The sequence below is a fragment of the Eleutherodactylus coqui genome, chromosome 1, assembly GCF_035609145.1.
Source record: "Eleutherodactylus coqui strain aEleCoq1 chromosome 1, aEleCoq1.hap1, whole genome shotgun sequence".
In the NCBI taxonomy this organism is placed as follows: domain Eukaryota; kingdom Metazoa; phylum Chordata; class Amphibia; order Anura; family Eleutherodactylidae; genus Eleutherodactylus; species Eleutherodactylus coqui.
Genome location: NC_089837.1, coordinates 95805361 through 95832178, shown reverse-complemented (window position 1 = coordinate 95832178; position 26818 = coordinate 95805361). Strand labels below are relative to the sequence as shown.

The 26818-nt window shown below is 42.4% G+C and overlaps 1 protein-coding gene across 1 annotated transcript; it reads left to right on the top strand.

The window, feature by feature from the left end:
* LOC136623530 (galactose-3-O-sulfotransferase 2-like) lies at positions 1 to 26818 on the top strand. Its single transcript, XM_066598190.1, has 5 exons — positions 1 to 15; positions 1031 to 1050; positions 11580 to 11675; positions 16326 to 16734; positions 26048 to 26818. Exons 1-5 carry the CDS (start codon positions 1 to 3, stop codon positions 26816 to 26818), a joined length of 1311 nt encoding a protein of 436 aa, XP_066454287.1.

Here is a 26818-nt window from a genome sequence, read left to right as displayed (position 1 = left end):
ATGCTATATGAACAGGTGAGACAAAAGTGGAAATTTTTAACACAAATGCACCATGTTATATTTGGAGAAAGAAGAACACTGCAAACAAACACCAAAACCCCAGCGCAATAGCAAATAATGGTGGAGGGGCAATCATGTTTTGGGGCTGCTTTGTTGCCTCCGTGTCCGGAAACCTTGCGATCATTGAGCACACAGGTAAATCAACTAAAGAATGGTTTAAAAAGAAGAAAATTTGTGCTTCGCAATGGTCTACCGTAGTCAGAGTCCCAATCCTAACCCTATTGCGTTGCTGTGGCATGACCTAAAGAGGACTGTGCACACAAAGCATCCCAAAAATATTGATGACCTGAAACACATTGGCAGGGAGGAATGATCCCTCGCCAATCATCAACAGAAACAATTCCATACAACCCCTTTAAGTTATTCTTTAATTAGTCACTGACCTGGTGCCATCACTTGACCAGCAGCACTGCACTTACTAAAGGCTGCCAGGTATTGGTTGGATTTTGACTCAGAAATGCTGTGGAATTTGCCATGCACATTATACAGCATTTACACCCGTGGAAATACACCCTTAAGGGTTTTTTCAGGCAAACGGTGCATTTTTTGGTGCAGATATGCATTAAAATATGCTATGTACAACAGTGGTTCCTCTATCTCTGGCCTGCCCCCCACACCCCACTGTGCTGATCACATAAGTGGCATTTAGATCTTCAAGGTACGGGATGGTGAGATGGTGTGCTGTCAGTTCGACTGTGAGCCCCTTTCCCTGCTAGTTTTGTTAGGAAGTCTGGTGGTGACGGAGTTTCATCAGAAGAAAGAAAAAAATTAAGAAAAGCTGAGAGATTCCCAGCCTGGGAGCCACGGCGCCCCGATTGGTAATCACTTCCCTAGACATTATTACTACCCTTTTTCTGAACCCCCACAAAGTAATTATGTTCCCCCATTATAATTAGCCCTCATTGCACCCATCTACAGGTAATAGTGACCACTTTGTGCTTCCAAATAATTCTTCTTAATTTCTCCTCAGGTCCCTCTGTGCTGCATAAGGTAAGATTGTGTTACCACAAAAGACCCTCTGCATTCCCTCTGTGTCCTTCCAAGTTATTCTCTGCTCCAATGGGTCCCTCTGTGCCCTTCAAGTCTCTCTGTGCTCCTTCAAGTACCACTGTTCCGCTGTCTTTTCACTTACAGTGGGTAGTTTAATTCTAATGTTAGTTACTTAGAGTAGGGAGGCGGCGGTGCACAGCAGTGTGTGTATCTTATCCCCCTCTCGCTTCACTGTGGCACCTCTGAACAGCAAAGAGAAGACAGAGAAGGTTAGTTCAAGATACCCCACGACCATGTAGTCTGAGGAACTAAGATAATTAAACTACATATAGTGACCTAAGGTGGTGGGGGGACCTTTGTAACTCTTTGGTTTAGGGTCCTGGATGATTGCAATTGAGACTGTTGTAATCCATGTAATGGACAGGCTTTTCAGGGTGCTGATGCCGGCCCTGCCTTAAATGATAAAAGTGGCTTTGATAAGGGCATACAAAGTTGGTGGGCCTCTTCCAATGAGGTATTTCTTAAAAAAAAAGTGAAAACGAATATAATATTTTTTCTTCCTCTCCTGTAGGGAGATTTGGCCGCGATGGGCAGATGAAGTTCCATATTGTTTGTTTTTCTATATTTAGGAATAAGTAAAGGTAAAAAGAAAACACACCTTTTGTCTATATTATCGAGCTGGCACATTTTAGAGAAAAAATGTGATCCGTAGGTCATAACAGTAAATCCAAGTCAATATTTAATCTGTGATGATAGACAATAGACTATGGATCAAAAATGAGGAAATGTATTTACCATGAACAGGAATGTGACTAACCTAGGGAATTATGGGATATTTACTTATTTTTGCTTCTCAGGTGAATCTGAATGTAACAAGGCTTAGATGGCTGTGTTAATGGGCTGGGATAGCAGGTAGCTGCATATATGACAATGTCTGATGTACACTCACAGAAGGCAGCTGCAAGTATATTCTCTTTCTAGGGGAAAAAAAAAAAGGGTACGCACAGTGGCAGGAATTTCAGGAGAGCCGTATTTCAGATATACTTCAGGTATGAGATGTCGATCTTAGTAAATTTACTCCAATATACTTTTTTTGGATTAGGAAGCAAAATCTACTATGCTGAAATTGCTTTCTTATTCAGCAGTTCATTATATACAAACAAATATCTTTATCACGTCCAACCCGGACCAGCTGGATCTGTCACTCGCAGATCTACCAAAGATGCAAATAAATGAAGACAAGACAAGAATAGACCCAAAATATGGGAAACACTGTCCATATACAACAAAACACTGGAAAGGGCCCTGCCTGAGAGGAGGGCGATCGCCTCGCTAGGGACGACTCTGACCGCATGCCTCGGCCCCTAGTTGACCCTACATGGGGAAAGGAAACAAAACCAGAAAATCAAAATCACTATGCAAACAAATGCAGTACTTAGCTTGAGCTGCAGCAAATAACTGAACAATCCAGTAGAAAGCTTCTGACTGATAGCCCAGTCAGGGAGAGACTTTAAAAAAATCACCCGCAGTTCAGCTCAGTTTCAAGCCAGGCTAAATAGCCCTAGTAAATATCCACAGGTGTGACTAAGCACATCACATCTAATACCACACCCACTGAGCCAGAAGATGTAGGAACGTCTCCAAAACCATCACCAGCCTATCAGCAATGCGGCACTCCCAGATCGCCGCAACAGTCTTTTTGTTTTTTACCAGTTCATTAGGGTATATTCACATGGGTATTTGCGAATTGGGTACTTAAAAATTGGTCAGATTTGACTTTTGATTTTCATGCGTTTTTGTGATTTTTCAGCACAATTTCCAGCTCTTGTGTGGGTGCTTTCCAAGCAAGTATAAAGACCACTTCCTAATTCTTTTTTTTCTTTCAATTATTGTCAGCATGGTTACATGCGTTTAAGACTGATCACACTCATGCAAGTGCAATCCATTTTTTTAAACACAACCTTAGATTTGAATACCAAAAAAGGACATGCTGTGATTGTGGACTGTTTAAAAAAATACCAAGAATATTCATATTGAAATGAATGAAATTTATTTCCGTACAATTTTTATTTGTTTCTGAAAATCGGACTGAAAGATTGTCAATATACCTTTGTTGGGGAGAATGTATCATAATAATGCCATGTGGCAAACATAGTTGATACAAAAAATAAGTAAATACGGTAAGAGACCAATAGTTGGGAACCGCGAGACTCGGTATATAAAGGAATTCAAAGAACAGTTTTCAGTAAGAGCTGAAAAGAGGGTAAAGAATTAGAGTAAGAAATGGGATGTGATATAGAGGTAGGTGGGGGAGGGGTATGTTGCGAATTGTTGGAGGTTTAAACTGCTTTAATGTACTCAATCCAGCGTTTCCAAATTGATAAAAAATTTCTCTCGACCCATTCTCCCAGCTTGCAATTTCCTCAATGTGATATATCTGTGATACTTTATCTTTCCATTCAGGCCTCGGTCAGACGACCGTTTTTTTGCCGCGATTTGCGGATGCGCATGCGATCTGCGCATATATAGAACCATTGCTTCGCAATGGGATCGGTCACATAGCCGCTTTTTATGTGGATGTCCAATAAATTATAGGACACGAGGAATCGCAGATCGCTCCTATCTGCATTCTGCGATTCCTTGTGTTCTATATATGCGCTCAATGGGGCCGGCGCCGACCCCATTGACAACATATACTATAAAGATCATTCCCCTCTGCCACAGCTGTAACAGCTGTGGCAGAGAAGAACGATGTTCGCCCATTGAATTCAATGGAGCCGGCAATACAGCTGGCTCCATTGAAAGCAATGGGCTGCCGGGGAGCGCGGCATGAATTTTCGGGAAGGGCTTAAAAATATAAGCCCTTCCCTGAAAAACATCCAAAAATGTGTAAAAAAAAAATAAAATATATATATACTCACCTTGTCCCTGCAGCTGGAGTTCAGCCGCGGCCGGCCGGCAGTTCTCCTGCACACTGAGGGCTTGGTCAGACGAGTGTGTTTTGTGCTTCCCAACAGGACCGAAAAAAAATACGCCGCTCACTTGGAGAAGTGCATATGCTCCAAGAGGAGAGAGAAGCCCCCCAGGGCTATGGAATTTCCCCAAAGCAAAGAGAGTGAGTGGAGCTATGGGGGGGGGGGGGGGGGGTGAGGCAGAGAATCCCTACAGCAAACCATAGGGTGGCACGCGGCGGGAGGGGCGGGGTTAGAGGGCGATCCGTCTAGTTCCGACCCCTTCTCCCATGCTCTCTGGGGAAGTCAGAAGGGGAAGCCCTGTAACCCTGCCCCTTCTCTCTCCGCAATAGGGAAATCCCTTGTGGAGAGAGGTGGCGGAGTCCCCTACTGCCGCCCACTGCTGAGGAATTGCCCAGCAGGGCCACAGGGGGAATACCCCGCTGATTACAACGGGACATTTAAAAGGTGCTTCTGGCCAGAAGCACCTTTTAAATGTCCTGCTGTAAGTAACGGCGAAGCTATTCCATGTGCAGGAGTTTTCATTAACTCCTGCTCCCATAGGACTCAATGGAAACTTGTGCCCGTCGCACAACGAAAATAGTGCATTTTCTATCTTTCTTAGGTGCCCGACATTGTGCACCCTTAATTCCATGCATATGAACGCTTCTATATGAGCCCATTGGTTCTATTAGAAGTGTTCATTTTGCGCACGCAAAACACACGCTCATCTGACCGAGGCCTGAACGCTGTAAAAATGAAATACAAAACACAAATGGCAGAATTTTTTTTTCCAATCCCCCTAAAAAAATGTATAAAAGTTTTACAATACATTATATGTACCCAAAAATGATGCTATTAAAAAATACAACTTGTCCTGAAAAAAACAAACCCTCATATGGCTATGACAACGGAAAAATTAAAAAGTTATGGCTCCTGTAATGCGATGGTGAAAGAAACAAAAAATTGAGTTGGTCATTAGGGAGCAAATAGGCTTCATTGCTAAGTGGCTAAATTAAAAATTATACATTGAATACAAATGAGAATTAAAAGTAACACAGTAAAATTTTGAAAAATTGCTCAGAAATGTGCAAAGGTTTTCAAATGTGCTTCCAAAATAAAGTTAACAAGTTGACATATATGTCTGATTAAAAAATGAGTAGAATATGTCTGCATAAGTTTGACATACTGCAGTTGAAAAAAATGAAGAAAAAAAAGACAATTTTTCAACATACTCCTCAATTTTGTCATTTTTAATAAATATCCATAAATTTTAACAGTCTACTTTTACCACATAAATTATGTACAATATGTGATGAAAGTACAATATCAGTTGTTAAAGAGGAAATGTATCCAGCAGCACTCAGTTAGTTAACCCACTTCATGTGGGGGAGCAATAAATCACGTTATTCTATGCAAAGCCAAATGCAAGGGTTGTGGACCATCCGCCCAAATTTCATTCAGGTGTATAAAAAATAGAGCATGGCAGCATAAATGGTGCAGACGGCTGTCTAAGAAAAAAAGCCTTTATTGTTCCATAGATAGATGTATAGGCAACGTTTCGATCTTTCCGGTCTTTATCAAGCCTAAAATAACACCAGACAATATATACAAAGTGAATGCACATACAATATAGTAAACATACAACACAGAATAAAAACAGAAGGTGTATTACATACCACTATCAATAGAAGCAGAGCAGTAGATCCATGCTCCAGATGCCCGACATGACTGAAGGCCATACTTATATAGTGACGTCCAAATAGCGTAACAACCACAGCACCTCCCTTCAACGAAACCACTTCCGGCATTAGCAGGTCACTACAGGTCTAGCCGCTATCCCAAATAGCCCTCATCATTCCAAGGTGTTAATGCGCATGCGCCAGGTGAAGTCACCACGTCGACGGCGTGCCACGTCACTGCGCATAAGACGCGCGCCGCGGCATACCTCTGTGAGGATGCACCAACAGTGTAGATATGTCTCATGACGCCAACGCGTCAATGACGCGTGACGTCATCACGCATGCCAGCTCAAGCATACTCAGAAGTGTATCAATAAGGGGACATCATCCGCGCATGCGCCCGGTGTCGCCACCATGTCAACAGTGTGCGACATCACTGCGCATATGACGCGCACCGCAGCATACCTCTATGGGGATGCGCCAACAGTGCGGAGGTATCTCAAAGAGATATGTGCGAATGATACAATATCAGGATTACTTGGAAGTGTAAAACATTTAGGCCTCATGTCCACGGGCAAAATATGATTTTAAATCTGCAGCGGATCACCCACATGCGGGTCTGCACCCCATAGGGATGCATTGACCACCCGCGGGGTAGATAAATACCCGCGGATGGTCAATAAAAGTGAATTTAAAAAAAATGGAGCATGAAAAAAAGCGTGACATGCTCCATTTTAGTGCAGGTCTCCCGCGGGGACGGCTCCCGCAGGCTTCTATTGAAGCCTATGGAAGCCGTCCGGATCCGCAGGAGACCTAAAATAAGAATAACTTACCCACAGCGGACCGGGCACGTCTTCTCTTCTTCACGGCCGGATCTTCTTTGTTCGGCCTGGCGGATGTGCCCGACGCATGCACGCGGCACGCTGCCGGTGTGCTGAGTACATCCGCCGGCCGAAGGAAGAAGATCCGGCCCTGAAGAAGAGAAGACCTGCTCGGTCCACTGCGGGTAAGTTTATTCTTAATTTCAGCCCTCATGTCCGCGGGGACATGAGGCCTTACAGAGTTATTCTCTGTCAAAGTGAAACCAGATTTCCAAAAGTTGGCCCGGTCTTCACGACACAAACATGTTTGATGAGGAAGTGGTTAAATCCATAAGAAGTAGCTGCACGTCCACTTTGCTTCTAGCATTTATGTCCAGAATCACTTTGGCCCAGACTGACCACAATTAAATTTGTATACTGATGGCCCAAACTCATTTAACTCAGTTACTTAATTAAATCAGTTAAAAAAATGGCCCCTTGCCCGCTCATGCCAGCTTTTATGGCCAGAACGTTATTGAGCCAGGCTGAACTCAATTGTATTGGATGCGGGTCATCATCCTCTGTGTTTGCCGTGTAAGATCAGTTGCTCAAGCCCATTTAACCCTTTAAATCACACTTTTAAGTCCTCATTAGGATGTTCATTTTAGTACCAGTTTTTTTTCTCTTTTTAGGCTTTTTTCAACTGTGGATAGGTCATCAATACTTTAGTCTTAGAAAACCTTTTTAACCTCTTCTCACCGTTGCCCATTTTAAATGTATTTGTTCTCCTTATTAATGGAGTTGTATAAAACAAAAAGATATTTTTTGTGGATATGAACTTACTGAATAAGAAACCCACGTCCCCACTGTACAAAGATTAGTCTGTCTTAGGAACGCAGGAGCACCCATAGTGTACAAGTAATTGATCGCAAGCAGTGCCATGGCGATGTGATACATCTGATACAACATGGGGATTTGTATAGAAAATCAGTGGGTGTGTGCTAGCAACACATGTCATTAGCATACAATCGAGTGTGAATTTTACACATAGAAGGGTGCCAGAAGACATTAATATTAAGGAAAGGTGCATGAAAAGTCCTAATCAAAAATCTAGCAGGCACAGAAGACATGACCAACACCAAAAGGTACATATATTAGTATACATAAGCAACTAAGTAAATGGTATTATCTGTATTTTGTTACTATGTTGCCATATCATATCTAATCATAAGACAGTGCTTTTCTTGTCATTTATGATTTTTACTACATTTTTGTACGTGTATTAATTTTCAAACTAATTAATTAGTAGTTAATTAAATAACAAACTTTAATAAATGCATAGAATATTCTTAACTATTGATGACATCTTCAGGATAGGTCATCAATAATTGATCGTCTGGAGTCCGTCGTTCGGGTGCCAGCTGTCAGAGCCACAATACACAGCAGAAGCTGCTGCTCTGACCCCACTTTAGTAGAGACGCTTGTAATTGCAGGCTAGGGTCTCATTAAAATCAGTGGGCGTCCGCTCAGCTGAGCGGCTGGGCTCCCAAACAACTGCCACCAATGCTCCTTACACACCTACTGCTCTGCCTGTGTGTCAGTCTTTACTGCAATTCTGGCATCATATTCAAGATGCCGAGTTGCCTATTAAAACATACACAATTTTTAATCTACAAAATAAGAAGCACGCAACAGCAGAATATCTTTGTAAACAAATAGGATAAAAAATGGTTTGTTTTTACCCAGTCTGGAGGTTAGTTGACCAACTGTTAAAATGGTAGACAGTGACACTGGGCTCCATAAAGGCATAGGTGGTTTCACACTGTCACACTGTAAAAACGGTTAGTAAACAAGAAAGGGTTAACTGCCCTGCAAAGGCGACTCCTCCAGATACTGCTGTGTATATCCTAAAGAAACCCCTGTATATCCCTATGTGTTTATTCCAACCATATCATCAGATTCATTAATGGACCAAACTGCATGGAAAATGCAGAACTGTAAATATAATCTTTAATTAATAACATAGCCCACTATAGGCAAACTAACTGTATATGGTGAACCCAGGGATATGCTACAGTATGCCATCAATGTCCAATCAACAAGGTCTAACTGCTGTGTCCCCCACGACTCACTAGAATGAAATGGATGTGGTGCCAACAAGTCCTGTGCTGAGCAGTGTTGGCTCTGCTCGGCTTTCTTTGCAGGCTGCATGATCATCCCATATACTGTACTCAATGGGGGACCATCAGCTGCCCTAAAAAAAGTCAAATTGAGCCAACAAGACGCCAGCACTTCATCTGATGTAGTGGTAAGAGTAAATCTTTGTGCTACTGATTACACAGAGAGTATAAGAAGCATGTACATTTTGTTATAACAAAGGTGAAGAGCCAATGAATACAAATTTATATATTTACATGCAGAGGCGTAACTTAAAGCTTCCGGGCCCCGATGCAAAACCTGTAACAGGGCCCCAACTATAATGCTTTATTCATAGTATTGGGCTGCCTATATGGAGAAGAAAGGACTTGTGGGCCCCCTAAGGCTCCTGGGCCCGGGTGCAACCGCATCCCCTGCATCCTCTATAGTTACGCCCCTGCATCCTCTATAGTTACGGCACTGTTTACATGCTTTTAAACCCTTTAATGAACAGAAATGTCTTTAATTTTCCTTTTTGATTTTTAATCCCACTTTTCAAGAGCTGTAACTTTTTGTCAACACCACTGCACGAGGGCTTGTTTTTTTGCAGGATGAGCTGTATTTTTTAATGGAAACATTTAGTTTATCATATAATATATTAAAAAACCTAAAATTTTAAGTGGGGCAAAATAGAAAAAAAAACACAGTTGCATTATTGTTTTGGGGGTTTTGTTTTAACGATGTTCATAGTACAGGAAAAAATGTTAACTTGATTCTACCGGTCAGTACAAATGGGGTGATACCAAAGTAATGCCGTTTTTTAAGGTATTATTACGAAAAACATAAAAAATGCTTCTGTTGTCATATTCTGAGGCGCATAACTTTTTTACGTTTCCATAAATGGCGCTGTGTGAGGGCTTCTTTTTTGTGAGGCGACCTGTAGTTTTTATTTATACAATTTTGGTGCACACACCGCTTGATGATCACTTTTTTTTAGAAGATGCGGTAACCAAAACAGCTCAGTCTGAAATTATGGGTTTTTCTCACAAGCTTTGTTGTGTGGGATAAATAATGATATATCTTAGTAGTTTGGACTTTTAGGGACACACCAATATCAAATATGTTTAATTATTTATTTTTATATGAGAAATTGGAAAAGAGAAGTCTTTTAACTGTTAATATATATATTTTTTCAATTTTATTAAACCTATCTTAACATTTTGAACACCCTGTCCATGTGCTGTCAGATGTGAGCGACAGTGAGCATTGCATGACTTATTCTTCTCTGTGACATGGACTGGAATAGGACATGCTTCAATTTTTTTCACACAGACCATTGGTCCATGTGAAAACTTGTATATGTAAATAGTCTCATACATGGACAGCACATGGATGGAATATACGCCCATGTGAATGGACCCTTAAAATGTGTACTCAGAACTTGCCCAGTAAAAAATGAATTGGACAGATTTAAAGGGGTTTACTGCAAGTAAACTATTGATGACTTATGCTCTGGATAGGTCATCAATAGTTGATCGACGGGGGTCTACCACTTGGGATCCCCACCGATTAGCCAATTGAAGTGACAGTGGAGCTCGTATGAGAAATGAGCACTGGTGTCACTTCAGTTCATACCAGTCACAGCACCACACATTGTAAATTGGCTGTGCCTGGTATTGCAGCTGAGTCCAATTCCCTTGAATAGGACTGAGCTGCTCTCAGGGCATGTGACAAACTAACGTGAGGGCATTGGCCTAAGGAGAGGCCACAGCACTCAGAGTGCTACTGCATCTTCAAACAGCTGGTCGGTGGGGATCCCGAGAGGCAGACCACTGACAATCATTTATTGATAACCTATCCTGAGAATAGGTCATCAATAGTCTACTCCTGGAAAATCCCTTTAATAATCCTGTTGTAAGAACATGTAAGGGCATCCTGGGCCTTCCCCGAGGAGTTATGTGTGTAAATGTGCAGCCTCCGAGGAATGGGCCCACAGCTGAGAAGATAGGGGAAGATTGAGGCCTTGTCACGGGGCTCTACCATCTTCTCCCCTGGGGGTAGCACAGGACCCTCCAAGTTACTGCTAGGGGAATTTCACAGGATAACCCAATATGCGGTTTACCTTCAGTCATTTTTGTCACTCGTGACGCCACCGTTAGTAATAAAGTAGTCCACACACAGAGATAACGCTATAAGCAAAATGGGGAACGGTTGGTAGAGCTCCTTTACTTGCAGAAAAAAGAACTATGTACAGTCCAAACTTAACATACGCTAGCAGGATAATGGTGCAAACACAGAAGTGGTGTGACAGGGAGGATTCACAGGATGACAGACGAATCCACAGTCCTAGTTATCTGTGGGGTTCTGTTCCCGGCCACTCTCCTTCTCTTTCTCTAGCTCTCTACTGGTCAACACTCACATTTGGAAAACGGGCACTCAGCACTGCATGGTGGTTCCTCTCACTCTAACTCAGTGCTTAGGGGTAACTCTGGTACATCCTGGGTAGGCTGGTTCCAGACAAAGCAGAAGGGAATTGCTCAGCTTCTTCCATTCTGTTCATACACAGACTAATCTGTGTCTGTGGGGTTCACTCACTTACAGACTTTCAGACCTCTGGTAGACTGCACACTGACTCCTGCAGGAAGACTAATTTGTACTCACCTTGCAAAGACATATATGTAATACAATCATTTGACACACAAGATACATTTTCCAAGACGTTAACTCATTCAGTGCTGCAGAGGTGCAATACACATCAAATTATAATAGATCTGCTGCATTTTTAGACTCCTTTTAGCCACATCGTTGTTTCTAACTTTTGAGGCAGATGTAAATCGTTTCACAATACATTCACTGTAAACCACTTTTTGGCACAATTTATGATATGGAAAGTTATTTGGTGATATTTCAGTTTTTTGCTCAGAGACGACAATATACAATTGTTTTATTTTTTTCTACAGAAAGCTTCAATGCCTCAAGATGGTATGTGCCGCTTTCATCTTCCTCGGAATATCAATGATCAGCTTCCAATTTTATGACATGAAATTACTTTACAGGTGAGAACAGCAATTCTGGGGGGAACAGCTCTTTGTGCCATGAACTTACCACACCACGTTTGTTCTGACCAGCAGCTGCTGTTCTAATTGGCATGTGTGAAGGTTATATGGCTGTAGATATCATAGGCTGAGTGCACAAGTCTGTGTGTTGTCTGATTAATGCAGAGACAACTCATTGACATGCAGTGGCATGTCCTATGTCTTATCCATAAAAAAGGTCAAGACTAGGGGTCAGAAACTCTCCTTAGGGAGAGCACCTAGACGGTGAGTGAGGAGACTCAAAATGCGATTTATGCTCCTCTGGGTAATATGCAAATAAAGGAGATGGAATAATACCTCCACAGTGCCACCTATTGTAAGGAAGGATTCCTTCAAGCTAAAGTTAGACTCTTTATACAAGCCTTGTAACAATGACTGGGAATTAAAAGCAAAGCCAGACTCCATGTACAGACAGCTGTTTCAGGGTGTTTGCCCTTTATCAGTGTACAGCAGTAGTCTGGCTTTGCTATTATAGAGGGGCCCCATTGTTCTGGGCCACTACAGTTCCCCCCTACTACAAACAAGCCGACCTTGGCGCCTCTTAAACAGAGTGCAAAGTCTGGAGCAGACTAGTCTTCAGTGCATCTAGTGGAACATCTACACAGTCACTGAGTGTGCAAGGCAGAGCCTGTAAACACAACTCACCCTTCGGTTGCTACTTAGAGCTTACCCACCAAAGTGTACTTTAAGACGTCACTTTCTGTGAAAAGAATAAATTTATGACAGCGTGTGCTGAAATAGTATGGCCATTACAGCAAAAAAACTGTTAGGTTGGATGGAATCCAAGATACACTAACATTGCTATGGGGCACTATTACATAACTCTTTGCCCCAAAGACTAAAGAAGAAATGCAACACACTGTAGCTAGACAAAGACTAGAGAAGGGTTGACTGGTAGGACTGAATACAGAATAAGTGGCATTATCATCACTTTCCCGGAAAATTATCTCATGGAGGGCAGTACCCTTCAGTAAATACTTCCAACTGAGCTGACTAAAGATAAAGATGTAAATTGTGGATGCCTCCCATGATACAGAAGGAAGAGCATGCCAACACAATGAAGTACAGTAGAAGAACTTGCAGACAGAAAGCTCCTAACTCATTTGCATACAATTACTCAGAACAAGCATATATGCAAACACCTTTACTACTCAGACTTGCATTACCTTCCTGTACATTTTCTTAAACATATGAACATTGGAATGACATTTTCAAATAATAACAGTTTTGCCCGAACTATGCAAGGGGAAAATAAACTTTAAAGTCTCTTTTGGGCTTAGCAAAAAGGGGAAAATAAAGTCCAGAAAAACAAACAACAGTCTCTTTGGCTCACAATAAGGGAGTCTCTTAACACCAGGCAACTACCTGATGAGCAGCAGCAGTAAGCTCCTCATGGTGTCCCTCTGGCAGTGGGAAAAGAGGGGACAGCAACAGCATCACCAACCTTTGTAGCTCCGGTTCATGGCCCCAGTAGAGCCTAGGTTGAGGCGGTGGATATCCAACTGGCACGCAGCGCAAGGTATAGCAGCCCATGCTTTCTCCTTCCTGCGTGTCCTTCTTGGTCTGCTGAGACAGGTTTAGTGGTTCACTGGAAGCAGAGGAAGTCTCCTCCCCCGGGCGATTCCCAGCTGCAAACTGTTGCTCCGCAATGGGGACAACCCTCCCTACTTTTTCCTCAGCCTTGGCGGGAACAGCTTGGCGGTAAATTTTCACGGGCTGAAGATTGGTTAATGAAGACCATGAGGGCTGGGCGCCATCTTGACTCTTAGTGCAGACAAAGTCCATATTAATAGTTGGTTGCTCACCATGCAACATGGGCAATTCCACACGGTCTAATAACACAACACAGTCCTTCTTTAACTCTGGATTGCTCCAGTTAAGTCTACAGTCAACTAGTACCCCCAGGCCTTTCTCCATATCCCTTTTCCCTAGCATGTGTATATTGTATATTGGTGACATCCATTTCTCCTACCCATGTGCATAACCTTACATTTATCAATATTGAACTTCATTTGCCATTTTTCTACCCAAGCCCCCAGCTTATCTAGGTCCATTTACAGCCTTACTTTGTCCTCCCTTGTATTAATTATCTTGTATAATTTTGTATCGTCTGCAAATATCGATATTTTACGGTGCAGTCCCTACATCAGGTCGTTGATAAACATATTGAACAGGATGAGGCCTAATACTGAACCCTGTGGCACCTAGCTACAGTGGCCCAATCAGAGTACAAACCATTTATTACCACCCTCTGCTTTCTATCCCTGAGCCAGCTCTTTACCCAGCTACACATGCTTTTGCCCAAACTGAGCTGTCTCATTTTATATATCAACCTATTATGCGGCACGGTGTCAAATGCTTTACAAAAATCCAGATATATGAGATCAATAGACTCTACCAGGCCCAGCCTAGAACTTAACTTAGTTGTAGAAGCTGATCAAATTGGTCTGACATGATCGACTCCTCATGAACCCATGCTAATGAGGAGTTATACTTTTATTTTCCTTGAGACATTCCAGGTTGGCATCTCTCAGAAACCCCTTGAATATTTTTCTAATTATTGAAGTGAGACTTACCGGTCTGTAGTTACCAGGCTCTTTTCTTGACCCCTTTTTGTATATTGGACCACACTGGCAATACGACAATTCAGTGGTACAACCCCGGTCTCAATAGTGTCCCTAAATATGAGAAATAGCGGTCTGTCTATCACGTCACTTAGTTACCTTAGAACCCTTGTGTGTATTCCATCTGGGCCCGGCGATTTTAATCTTTTTAATCGGCTCTGCACTTCCTCCTGAGTTAGGCAGGAGATATTTTGTGTGGGGTTCGTTTTATTCCCCTGCATCTCATGTGACATTTCTTTTTCCTTCGTGAATACACTTGAGAAAAAACTATTTAATAGATTTGCCTTTACCTCATCATCTATGATTTCTGCCGCAATATTTGTTGAAGGGCCAGTGCTCTCAGTGCAAATCCTTTTACTGTTTATATAATTGAAAAATAGTTTGGGATTATTTTTGCTCTCTTTTGCAATCTGTCTCTCTGTCTCCTCCTTGGCAGTTTTGATCTTTTTCTTACAAAATTGTTTTTTTCCCTGTATGTTTTTAGCACTTCCTCACTGCCTTCTTGTTTTAATAATTTGAAACATTTGGTTTTTTTTGCTTATAGCCCCCATTATGATCTTATCAAGCCACATTGGTTTCCTTCTACTTGTAGTTCTTTTATTTTTGAAGGGTATGAACTGCTAACATGAGGTTAATGGGATGTTTTCAAACTTCTTCCATTTATCGCCTGTACTGTTATTTTTTGAGGTCATTGTCCCAATTAATGCTACCAGGAGTAATTTTGAGATGATCAAATTTTGCTTTACTAAAGTTTCGTTTTTTGGTCGCTCCCTGATAAGGCTTCCTATTAAATGACAATTGGAAATTAATTATATTGTGGTCACTATTTCCCAAGATAATTGTTCTCAAGAACTTATTCCCCTTGTGTGTGAGATGCGCATATTATAACTGGATAATTAAAGCCTCTCATAATAATTACTTCATTGCGGTTTGACACCTCTTCTATTTGTCTTAATAATAAGTTTTTCATTTTCATACATATCTGTCCTTGTCAGCAGCAGTCCTCTTCACAGCTCATCTGCAGCCGATAATGTCACTCACAGGCTCAGCGCAGGGACCTCTCTCACCGGCAGTTGCACTCTCCTGCCCCCTGCCGCTCCGAGACCTGCTCCTCTTCTCCCCGTCGGATGGATCCTCGAGGAGGAAACCCACACAATCAGAGGGAGAGCATACAAAATCCACACACAAGTTGTCTTTGTTCAGATGCAATCCAACTACCCAAGTGCAAGCCACTGTGCCTCTGTGCAAGCAATCACCAGGGCACTGGCTTTGACAGAGACTATACACCACAATTCATGAGATACAGTTACATTATTTACTTTGACAGCATCATTTTTTTTTAAACATTATAAGCCATGGCCATGCCAAATGTATCAGGAGTCAACCGTAGTTCAACAAGGGAGATTGCCAAGTACTGACTAAAACAAGTGGTAGCAATCTTAGACAGACCCAGTTTTATGGGAAGAGTAGGCAGTAAGGCCTCCTGCACACGGCAGAGCCAGATTCCGTATACTGAATCCTACAGCGGAATCCCGCTCTGGCAGCAGCGGCATCCCCGCTTACCTGCTCTGTTGCCATCTTTTCTATACTGCGAATGGCCCCGGTGGCTCGCCCTTCTTTACATGCGCAGTATAAATTTTCTTTCTCAAAATTTTTTAGCAATGGTGCGGAATCTGCAACCTGTCCTCAATTGCAGTTCATTAACGTTGGGCAGCGGGTCGGATGGCTTCCATTAACTTCAGTGGAAGCTGTCCTTGCGGAATCCGCATGAAAATGGAGCGGGTTGTGATTTTTCCACCGTGAGTGGAAATCGCAATTGATTTCTGCTCACAAGGTGGAAGCAGCGGATCAGCATAGGAAGTAACGGACAGTATTTGTTGCGGATTTGCGGTGCGGAAGCCGACCATGGATTCCGCAGCAAATATCCACCCGTGGGCAGGAGGCCTAAACCTAAAATCATGAATTGCTCTCTGCCTTCTCCATACAGGTGTGATGAAAACCACATTTCTCATTTATCATGGCTACCCAGAGAAATCGGTAAAAACCTATCAGAGACAGACTGGAGGGAGCTGCTACAGATGGTGAACCTCTGGATCATGCAAAAAGAGGACTTCAGCAAGAAGCCCATCAGCAAGGAAGCGGACACAGACTGGGGATCTTGTAATCCGAGGACAAACATCTTCTTCTTGAAAATACACAAGACAGGAAGCAGTACCATCATGAATATACTCTTCCGTTATGGGGATTTCCATAACCTGCTGTTCGCCTTCCCTACAGAAACACATCAGTTTAAGTACCCTGCATATTTTTCAGCAAAGTACGTGAAGGGCTTCTCTTCAGGAAAACAGCAGAATATCAACATCATGTGCCATCACATGCGCTTCTCCTTCACTGAGGTATCTCTAGGGTTAATATGCCACTTATAGGAATTATAAATTATTATATTGTGTAGATCTATGTGAGATATGGAGATATGGTGAATTTGTTCAAAGCAGACACTTCACTTGTGGTGAAACTCAAGGCTTAATAGTCAATAGAGAAGTTCATCTTTTTGTCTGCACTTTAACACAACTACTGAGTCTTAGCCAGCCAAATACCATTCTCCATTTTCCTTAAAGGGGTATTCCAGTTGCAGGTTGTTTTTTCAAGTTTTCACCCATCCACTGAATGGGTGAAAATTGATAGATAAGTGGGGCTCCAACTGCTGAGACTACCACCGTTCCCAAGAATGGCAGACCCTTGTATTTTACAGTTCAAGATACATGCTACCATTTCTGTAGTGTAGTGGGAAATGTAGCTGCTGGTCATGCATGCACAGCAGCGGCTCATTCCACACAAAGGGGCGGACACATAGCTGAGCGACCAGCTACTCCATTCGCCACTACACTATGGAAATGAGAGTCTGCATATTGAAATGTAAAATAGCGGGGACACAGATACCCCATTCTTGGGATCGATGGGGGTCCCAGCGGTCAGACCCCGATGATCTATCAGTTTTCACCCATCACTCTCATCCACTTAATGAGGAGATCATTCTCTTCCAGGTGAACTTTTTCCCCCAAGAAAAAGCAGGTATATTTTTTTCCCTGCGATATTCTCTGTTTTTATTTGTTCTAGTTGCTCTTATTCTTTGAGATGATGCTTAAGGCCACCTCCACAGGGGCGGGTCGGACCTCACATGCAGGACTCCGGCAGCGGAGTTCGACCCAGTGCCCGGACGGTGACCCCATCTCACCTGTCCGGTGTCTTCTCCTCTGCTGCAAATGTGCCAGCCGGAGCACTGGCTGGCACATGAGCGGTACAGAGGACGCCACGCCATCGCTATGGTGAATGACGCGGCCTCCTCTGCTGCGAATATGCCAACTGGCACATGCGCATTTGAGAGGACGCCGTGCCATTGCTATGGCAATTAAACGGCTCCTGTGGCCATTCTAGAGTGATGATTGCAGAATGGTCGTGGGACGGACAGCTTCCATTGACTTCAATGGAAGCCAGCCGTGCGTGGCCTGCACAAAATCGCAGCATGCTGCGACTTCTCCCTTGCGAGCGTAAAATCACAATCGATTTTTGCTCATGGGCAGGAAATGGCGTTTTCTCAAAACATGCTACTGGCTGGATTTGCTGCAGAATCCGGATTTCGCAATGCACATCTGCCCAAGTGCAGGAGGCCTAAGTTATTTCTGAGTTTGTGAGTAACAAAATGTTTTCTTTGTTAATTTTTTTGTTTCATTTTATGCCTAGTAACTTATATACTTACGAGGGTCCTTCTAAGATGCTTCTTGATATTTATGTTCTATGTCACTTAGAATTCTTTCACTTTCCCTATTTAAAAGATCTCTTGTATGGAAGGAGGCTATAGGTAACAAGAACAGATATCCTCTGCATTCAATAGACACCCTTTGCCTCACTGGCCGTCTCTAATTTTCACACAAGAAATATGCAAAGATCAAAGCATGTTCCAATAAAAAGAAAGCAGAAGTTTCAATCACTATGCATGAATGTTGACTTTAATCTTACTGAATTGGCGATTGATCGCAGAGGTAGATTTATTATTGTGACTGGATCTATAAACAAAGTCCCTGTCATTATAGCTAACAGTTATGCCACAAATTCTTCTCAGATCAGTTTCTTAAACTAATTGATCAAAAATATCCATAACCTCTACTTGGGCAAACTTATTGTATGCGGAGACTTCAACATTGTCCCTGACAGAGATTTAGATACAACAGGTCATTGAGTTAGGAATCCTCCTTCCATAAAGAGGCTCTATATGATACCTTTTGCTGCCTTAATGCCTCTTCTAGAGAATTAATGTATTATTCCACTCATCATAAATCTTTTTCATGAATAGACTTATTCCTTGTTGAAAGGAACATTTCTCTCAATCACCCTCTCCTCACTTGGCACCTCCACCTGGTCTGATAATTCCCCTATTTCATTAACAGTATCTTTAGACACTCCACTAAATAATGTTAGGTCCTTGAGAAATAGGTCCTCCTTAGGAAAATCCCTCACTATAATAAATTGATAACTGAGAAACTTAAAGAATATTCTCTAATTAATGACCTACCCGAGACTGACCCTTTTTCGATTTGAAATGCTTGCAATGCCTTCCTACATGGTATCTGGATCAAAATTAGTGCACAACATAAGAAACTAAAACCAGTCCATGTTAGTAGCCTCCTTGTGTAAATTAATAAAAATGAACTTGAGTTGTAGCTTCTTTCCTCAAATTCTGGCCATAGTCACTTTTTTGGGCTACGTAATTAGCTTGGAAAGTTTTTTTTAGAAGATTACCAAAAAGATTTAAAATTCTTTCAGGTCTCTTATTATTCCCCTTATATTAAACCCACAAAATTAATAGCGACTACAGTCAACGTAGACAACCTAATACCCCATTTACACTGACAGATGATCGCGCAAATGTCGCTCAAACAATAGTTTAAGTGACAGTTTTGAGCGATAATCTTTGCATACTTTATAGTAGCTAATTAGCTACTATACAGCTATGCAGGCACAGCAGGACACAGCCGAGGTTGCTAATAGAAAAATACAGCTTTGTTCTGCATGAGCAAACAACTTTGTTCTCTGTGCGTACAGCCCGTGCCACGCTGTGAATTCACAGCAGGACACAGGCACAGAGAATCTTATCAGTGCAGCCAGCTGATAACAGCCTGCTCCACTCATAACAGCTGATCGCTCAATTCTAGCAAGCTAGAATTCAGCGATCAGTGATCCGTGCACGAAAACAGCATGATGTCAGTGCATTTAGACAGAACGAGAATCGCTCAAAAGATTCTTTTGAGTGAATTTTGAGTGACTCTCGTTGTGTCTAAATCAGCCTTAAAGCAAAAATTCCATATCTTTATAAATTTGTGAATTTAGTTGCTAAAATCACTCATCCCCAGCATATTGCAAATAATTTCAGCTACTTCTACTCTGAACTGTATAATTTGAAAGATGACCTTTTCTACTTCTCAACCATCACATTCTCTGATTACCGAATTTCTCAAAAAAAAATCAAACTCCCGACTATTCCCGAAGATCTCCTTACATAGCTGAATGCTCCCTTTTTCACCTCACAAGTTAAAAAAAATAATTAAATCTTTGAGGAACCACAAAACTTTTGGACCAGATGTATTCACTAACAAGTACTACAAATTATTTGATACCATTATTTCCCTGCATCTAGCCGAAACTCTAAATAAAACAGTTTCCTGTAGTCGACTGCCGGACAAAATGCTCCATACAACCATAGTTACAATCCCCAAACCAGGTAAATCATAAGACTCCCCAGCTAACTTCCGACTAATTTTCCTGCTCAACTGTGATGCTAAAATATATTCTAAACTGTTTGCACAAAGACTTCTAGAGGTACTGTACTTCCCAATTTAATTCACAATGACCAGGTGGGGTTTATGATGCCAACACTTACCTTCCCTTCTTCTGGCCTTGGACGTGGAGAAAGCATTTGATAGAATCCATTGGGTCACTTCAAAAATTTGGATTTCACTGCAATATTTTTAATGCTATCCAAGCCCTATATGGTGCCCCCTCGGCCAGGGTGCTGGTGGATAGTTTTTTTTTTCCAAACCTTTTCAAATAACCAATGGTATCTGTCAATCATGCCCCCTGTCTCCTCTATTGTTCTCCTTAATAAAAGAGCCTTTTGTAGAAATGATCGGTTCAAGGTCCAACATTAAAGGGATTGTGGCTGATCTTAGGCAGTATGAAACAAGCCTCTTTGCGGATTATGTACTTCTGATCTTTTCAGATCCACCTCACTCTTTAAGAGAAACATATAAATCTGTTTCACTTCAGGAAACTCTCCTATCATAAGCTTAATATTAGTTAATTATTCATTTTTGGCAATACTATTACAGGAGAACCTAAAACATCTATTCAGCTAGAATTTCTCTTCCTAATATTATGTGCTTGGGGATTAAGCTATGCTTTCCTCTAACAAATCTCATTTCTAAAAATTTCAAATAGAATTAAAAAATCTCTCAAGCCATGAAATCTATTGGCCAGGACGTATTGTATTGTACTGATACTAATTCTTCTCAACATTCAATAATATTTCCGCACAATTATCGTCCCTATTCCCCATGCCATAATAAAACAATTCCAAATACAACTTTTACATTTCATAAGTTATAATAAAATACAGAGGGTTGCTTCATTTACTATAAACCTTCACCACAAACAGGAAGGGAGGCGCTGGCAGTACCAAATCTATGATGCTACACTTCCTAATCAATTTAAAAGCTTGGAATCCTATTCTTCAGACTCCAGTTGACCTTCTGAAGAATTGTTCTTAAATAGAGATGAGCGAACCTACTCGGCCACGCCTCTTTTTCGCCCGAGCGCCGCGATTTTCGAGTACTTCCGTACTCGGGCGAAAAGATTTGGGGGGCGCCATGGGTGAGTGGGGGGTTGCAGTGGGCAGTGGGGGGGAGAGGGAGAGAGAGAGAGCTTCCCCCTGTTCCCCGCTGCTACCCCCGCTCCGCCACGCCTCCCCCCACCCCCCGGCGCCCCCCAAATCTTTTCACCCGAGTACGGAAGTACTCGAAAATCGCGGTGCTCGATCGACTAATTACTCGAAACGAGTATATTCGCTCATCTCTATTCTTAAGCAATAATATGCCATTAAAACCACTTCTATTTGCACATGCGATGGTCTGCTCAAATGTAAGGACTCATACTCACCCTCCTCTTTTGGCTAGTATCCAGGCTTGGAATAGTCTTGTCTTGGGAAAGGATTCAGAGTAGGGAGGGAATTACTATAAAAATTCCTCTGGAGACTCTTGAGTACTTTGTTTCTGGCTTGAGAGTGTCCAGTTAGGGTAGGAAAGGAGTCACTTTTATATCAGATCTTGCTCAGTACCACAAAATTATGACTTTTTCTGAGCTAAGGTTAGAATTTGGAATTTCAAGTAGGGATCTTTTTGAATTCTTCCAGATTTCCTTCTTTTTAAAAAAGCTTAACATTTTTGAAGTTGTCTTTCCTTCCACACTACATTGTATAATATCCAAAGACTCTTTAAGGGGTCACTCATTTGTAAGTCGGATATACAGTATGTTGTTGGGATACATGGGCAAATCCAAAAAAGCTCATTTCCTAAATTGGGAAAGAGATGTATCTACTAAATATACTTTAAGCCAATGGTTTTCAGCGTTTGAGGGTATTAATAAATCTTCCCTTAGCTCCTCTCTTATACAGGTTACACCTGTATAAGATGGTAATTAGATGGTACTTTACTACTATCAAAATTGCTAAATGTTTCTCTGGTGATTTGTGCTGGAGAAGTTATGGTTATCGATATTTTTCGGAGGTATCAGGTTTTGACCTCGTTTTTGGAAGAAATACTATCCTTGATCGGGAGTACAACTGAAGTGACTATTTCTAATAACCCTGCCATGGTACTCCTCTTGCTTGACTCCAGCTTGATTCCCTCCTTTCTGTAAAACTGATGATAGCTAGAGACTGGGAGTCCCCCATGTCTCCTAGTACAATCTTGATCTCCCTTATATTGGAGCACAGCTCTTATGAAAAAAACTATACCCTTCATAAATATTATTTGATGAAGAATCCTTGAATTCATAGTTTTTCTCTTTGAACCGTATTCTGGTTATAAACCCCTTGTATCCTACTTTACACTTCTTATATTTGTTTCACTCTTTCTTTTCTCTATCAATGACGGTGTGTAATTCTTGAACTTTATTTTGCTCTTATTGAATATTTGTCAATTCTTATGTTCTCATGCATTTGTACAAAATTAACCGTTGTTTGTTAAAATCTCTTATTCAATATTAGTTCTTAATTAGGGATGAGCGAACGTGTCCGTTACGGACACATCCGCACCCGGACACCGGCTTTGCCGAACACTGCAGTGTTCGCGCGTAAGTGTCCGGGTGCCGCCGGGGGCCGGGGAGATGCGCGGCGGCGCGGGCGGCAGTAGCGGGGAACAGGGGGGAGCCCTCTCTCTCTCCCTCTCCCCCCCACTCCCCGCCGCACCCCCCCGCGCTGCCACGGCGGCCCCCGAACTTTTTCGCCCGAACACTGAAGTGTTCGCAAAGTTCGGTGTTCGGGCGAAAAAGGGGCGGAGCCGAACGTGTTCGCTCATCTCTATTCTTAATGAAAAAAAGCATAGTTCATTCCGTGAAAATGCAGTGCTGAGGTGTGTGCAAATGTGTATATACCCGCAAGAAGGAGCCCTTAGGGTGGATGCAGACAAGCATGTTTATGTGCGCACAAAATCACAAATCTATTGGAACCATTGGTTCCCTATGTGTTCACATGTCCGTGCTTTACAGGCATGCAAATGTGCGCACCAGTAAAAGATCCAGGCCTGCTGAAAGTGCTGTATCTGATTCACAGGCAGCACTCAGCCATTCATTGAATTCATTGAGAAGCGCCGCTCCCATTAAAAGCAATGGGAGAACATCGCAATCCTCTGCCATAGCTATCACAGATGTGAGAGCTGTTGCAGGGGAATTCTTCAGCCTTGCGTGGAGTCCCCTTGTCACTGAACACTGTGACAGTGCTGTCACAGTGTTCAGTGAAAAGGGGACTCCCCGCGGAGATGAAGAAATCCTCTGCTACAGCTGTTACAGCTGTGACAGCTGTGGCAGGGGATTCTTTACTCTCCTATCGAAGCTGTATAATGCCTTGTATTTTGCAGGATGAGTTCTAGTTTTTATAGGAACTAATATCTGGTATATTTAATATATTGACTAACTTTTATTCATTTTTTGCTGGGGGGGCAATGAAAAAGCAGTTTCACTATTGTTTTTGGGATTTATTCTTCTGGCATTCACCATGTGGTATAAATATATTACCTTTATTCTTCAAGTTATTTTTCCGTATACAGAGCTGTATCAGGCCTGTTTTTTTTGTGGGATAACTGTAGCCTTTATTGGTACCATCTCGAGGTATGTACAATGTTTTGAATAATTTTTATCCCTGTTTTGCTGAAGCGAGATGACCAGAAAACTGCTATTTTGGAATTTTATTTTCATTTTGGAGGATAAATAATATATTATATTTTCTTGCTTGATATTATGTAGTACAACAGGAAAAACAAACTTTCTTTTCAGTAAAAATGTTTAGATTTTTTGTTAGCAATGACTATGGCAGGGGTGTCAAACTCATTTTCTCCGAGGGCCACATCAGCCTTATGGTTGCCTTCAAAGGGCCGATTCTAATTGTAAGACAGTAAAGTAAAAGTTAACCCCACAGTGGCCTGATTGGTAATAAGGTCCCCCATAGTGGCCAGTGACGCACACCATTCTGCGCATACACACGCACAGACGCCCACCATTCTGCACATACACACGCACGCCCACCATTCTGCACATACAGACGCACGCCATTCTGCGCATACAGACGCCCACCATTCTGCGCATACACATGCACAGACGCCCACCCTTCTGCGCATACACACGCACAGACGCCCACCCTTCTGCGCATACACACGCACAGACGCCCACCCTTCTGCGCATACACACGCACAGACGCCCACCCTTCTGCGCATACACACGCACGCCCACCATTCTGCGCATACACACGCACGCCATTCTGCGCATACAGACGCACACCATTCTGCGCATACACACGCACAGACGCCCACCCTTCTGCGCATACACACACACGCCATTCTGCGCATACAGACGCCCGCCATTCTGCGCATACAGACGCCCACCATTCTGCGCATACAGACGCCTGCCATTCTGCGCATACACACGCCCGCCATTCTGCGCATACACGCGCACGCCATTCTGCGCATACACGCGCACGCCATTCTGCGCATACACGCGCCCACCATTCTGCGCATACACGCGCCCACCATTCTGCACATACACGCGCACGCCATTCTGCGCATACAGACACACACCATTCTGCGCATATACACGCCCACCATTCTGCGCATATAAACGCCTACCATTCTGCGCATATACACGCCCACCATTCTGCGCATACACATGCCCGCCATTCTGCGCATACACACGCCCGCCATTCTGCGCATACAGACGCCCGCTATTCTGCGCATATAGACGAACACCATTCTGCGCATACACACGCACACCATTCTGCGCATACACGCGCCCACCATTCTGCGCATACACATGCCCGCCATTTTGCGCATAAAGACGCACAGGATTCTGCGCATATACGTACAGACACACACATATATATATTTATATATATATATATATATATATATATATTACATTACACATACAGACACACACACAAGGATCCCACCCTGCAGCTGCTCCTCCTCAGCGTCGCTCTCTGCAGTCTTCTTCCCTCCCCCGCGGCCGTGTCAGTCTGCTATCAGCACTCCTCTATTACTGTCTTCACTAGACAGAACAAGCCGAGAGCAGACTGCCTACTGACAGCAGCACGGAGGAGTGAGGGAACTTACTGCACAGCCGGCGGGCCACAGAAAATGAGGCAGCGGGCCTTGTGTTTGACACCTGTGGACTATGGCATCTGCATGGCTAAATGGTGCAGAGTCCTCATTTTTTTTAACTTATTTTTTCATCATGGAAAAGGCAATCAGAGAACAAATATGCTCTCTGATTGATGGGGGGTTGTTACCATGGATGTAAACTCATGTCACCCTTCACCTGAGACAGGGAGGTATACAGGAGAATCACAGATTTTGAAAAAGTTTACTGGTGTAAGTCCTGAGTGGCAGACCCTACCAATCAGATATGGTTGACAAATCCTGAAATTCGGCCATTAATATTTTAGCCCCAAAAACCCTGTAAGTCCTAGAACTGGCTTGATAAAGACCCATGTTTCGGGTTGAAACGGCCGTCACTGTTATGACCAAGGAAGAAAAATAATTAGACGTGATGGGAGCAGATTTGTGACCCTGAATTATTTTACACCTCTGATACTGCTGTTTTGGGCTGAAAACTCGTGGATCTGATTGGGATTAGCATCTTATCCCAAATAAGCGGGCATCTATTTCCACTCCATCCATTAGGAAGACTGGTAAGTGTGGTTGACATTTTCCTTGTTTTGGTTGTGGAGTCCTATTGAAGTTGGCATTGCTAAAGATATTGCATCATCCTGCATATTTCCATTTCTGCATGCATAATTGCTCAAACAGGACTACAAGATATTTTAAATCGTTATGAAATATTTAACATTGGAACTAAAAGCATCTAGTAAATATTGGTATTATCTTTCAGGTAGAAGAGGTCATGCCGAAGAATACATTTTACTTCACCATCCTGAGAAATCCAGTCACCCTAATGGAATCGGCCTTTTCCTACTACAACCACATAACATCCTTCTCTAAAGCTACAAATTTAGAAGACTTTTTAAGCAAAACTTCCACATTTTACCAAGGTGAGAAACAAGATAGTGCTTATGCCAAGAATCTAATGACTTTTGATCTTGGCTTTAACCCCAATACGCCGGTATCATTGAAGCACTCTAAGCTACTTTGGCAAGCAGTAAATACAATGTTTGATCTGGTATTGATAACTGAATACTTTGATGAATCGTTGGTGCTACTTAAAGATGCCCTGTGCTGGACTTATGATGATGTCTTGTCTTTCCCTCTCAACACTAGAAGCAACATCAGTAGACATGTTCTCTCTGTTGAGACTAAAGAGAAAATCAAAAGCTGGAACCAGCTGGACTGGCAGTTATACATTTACTTTAACCATTCATTTTGGAATCGTGTGGACAGGTTTGGAAGGGAACGCATGAAAAATGAAGTGGCGGAACTTAGAAAACGAAGAGTGCAGCTTTTTGAGAAATGTGTAGACAATCAAGTGGAACCGAGTCTACTGAAAAACAAAGCCATGGTTCCATATCAGTCTGGTTCAGCTAAAATTCTTGGATATAATCTTAAATCAGGGCTAAAAAATAATGACACACTGCTATGTCACAGGCTTGTTCTTCCAGAAATCCAATATAATGATGAGCTCAGGAAAAAGCAGCTTGGATACTAG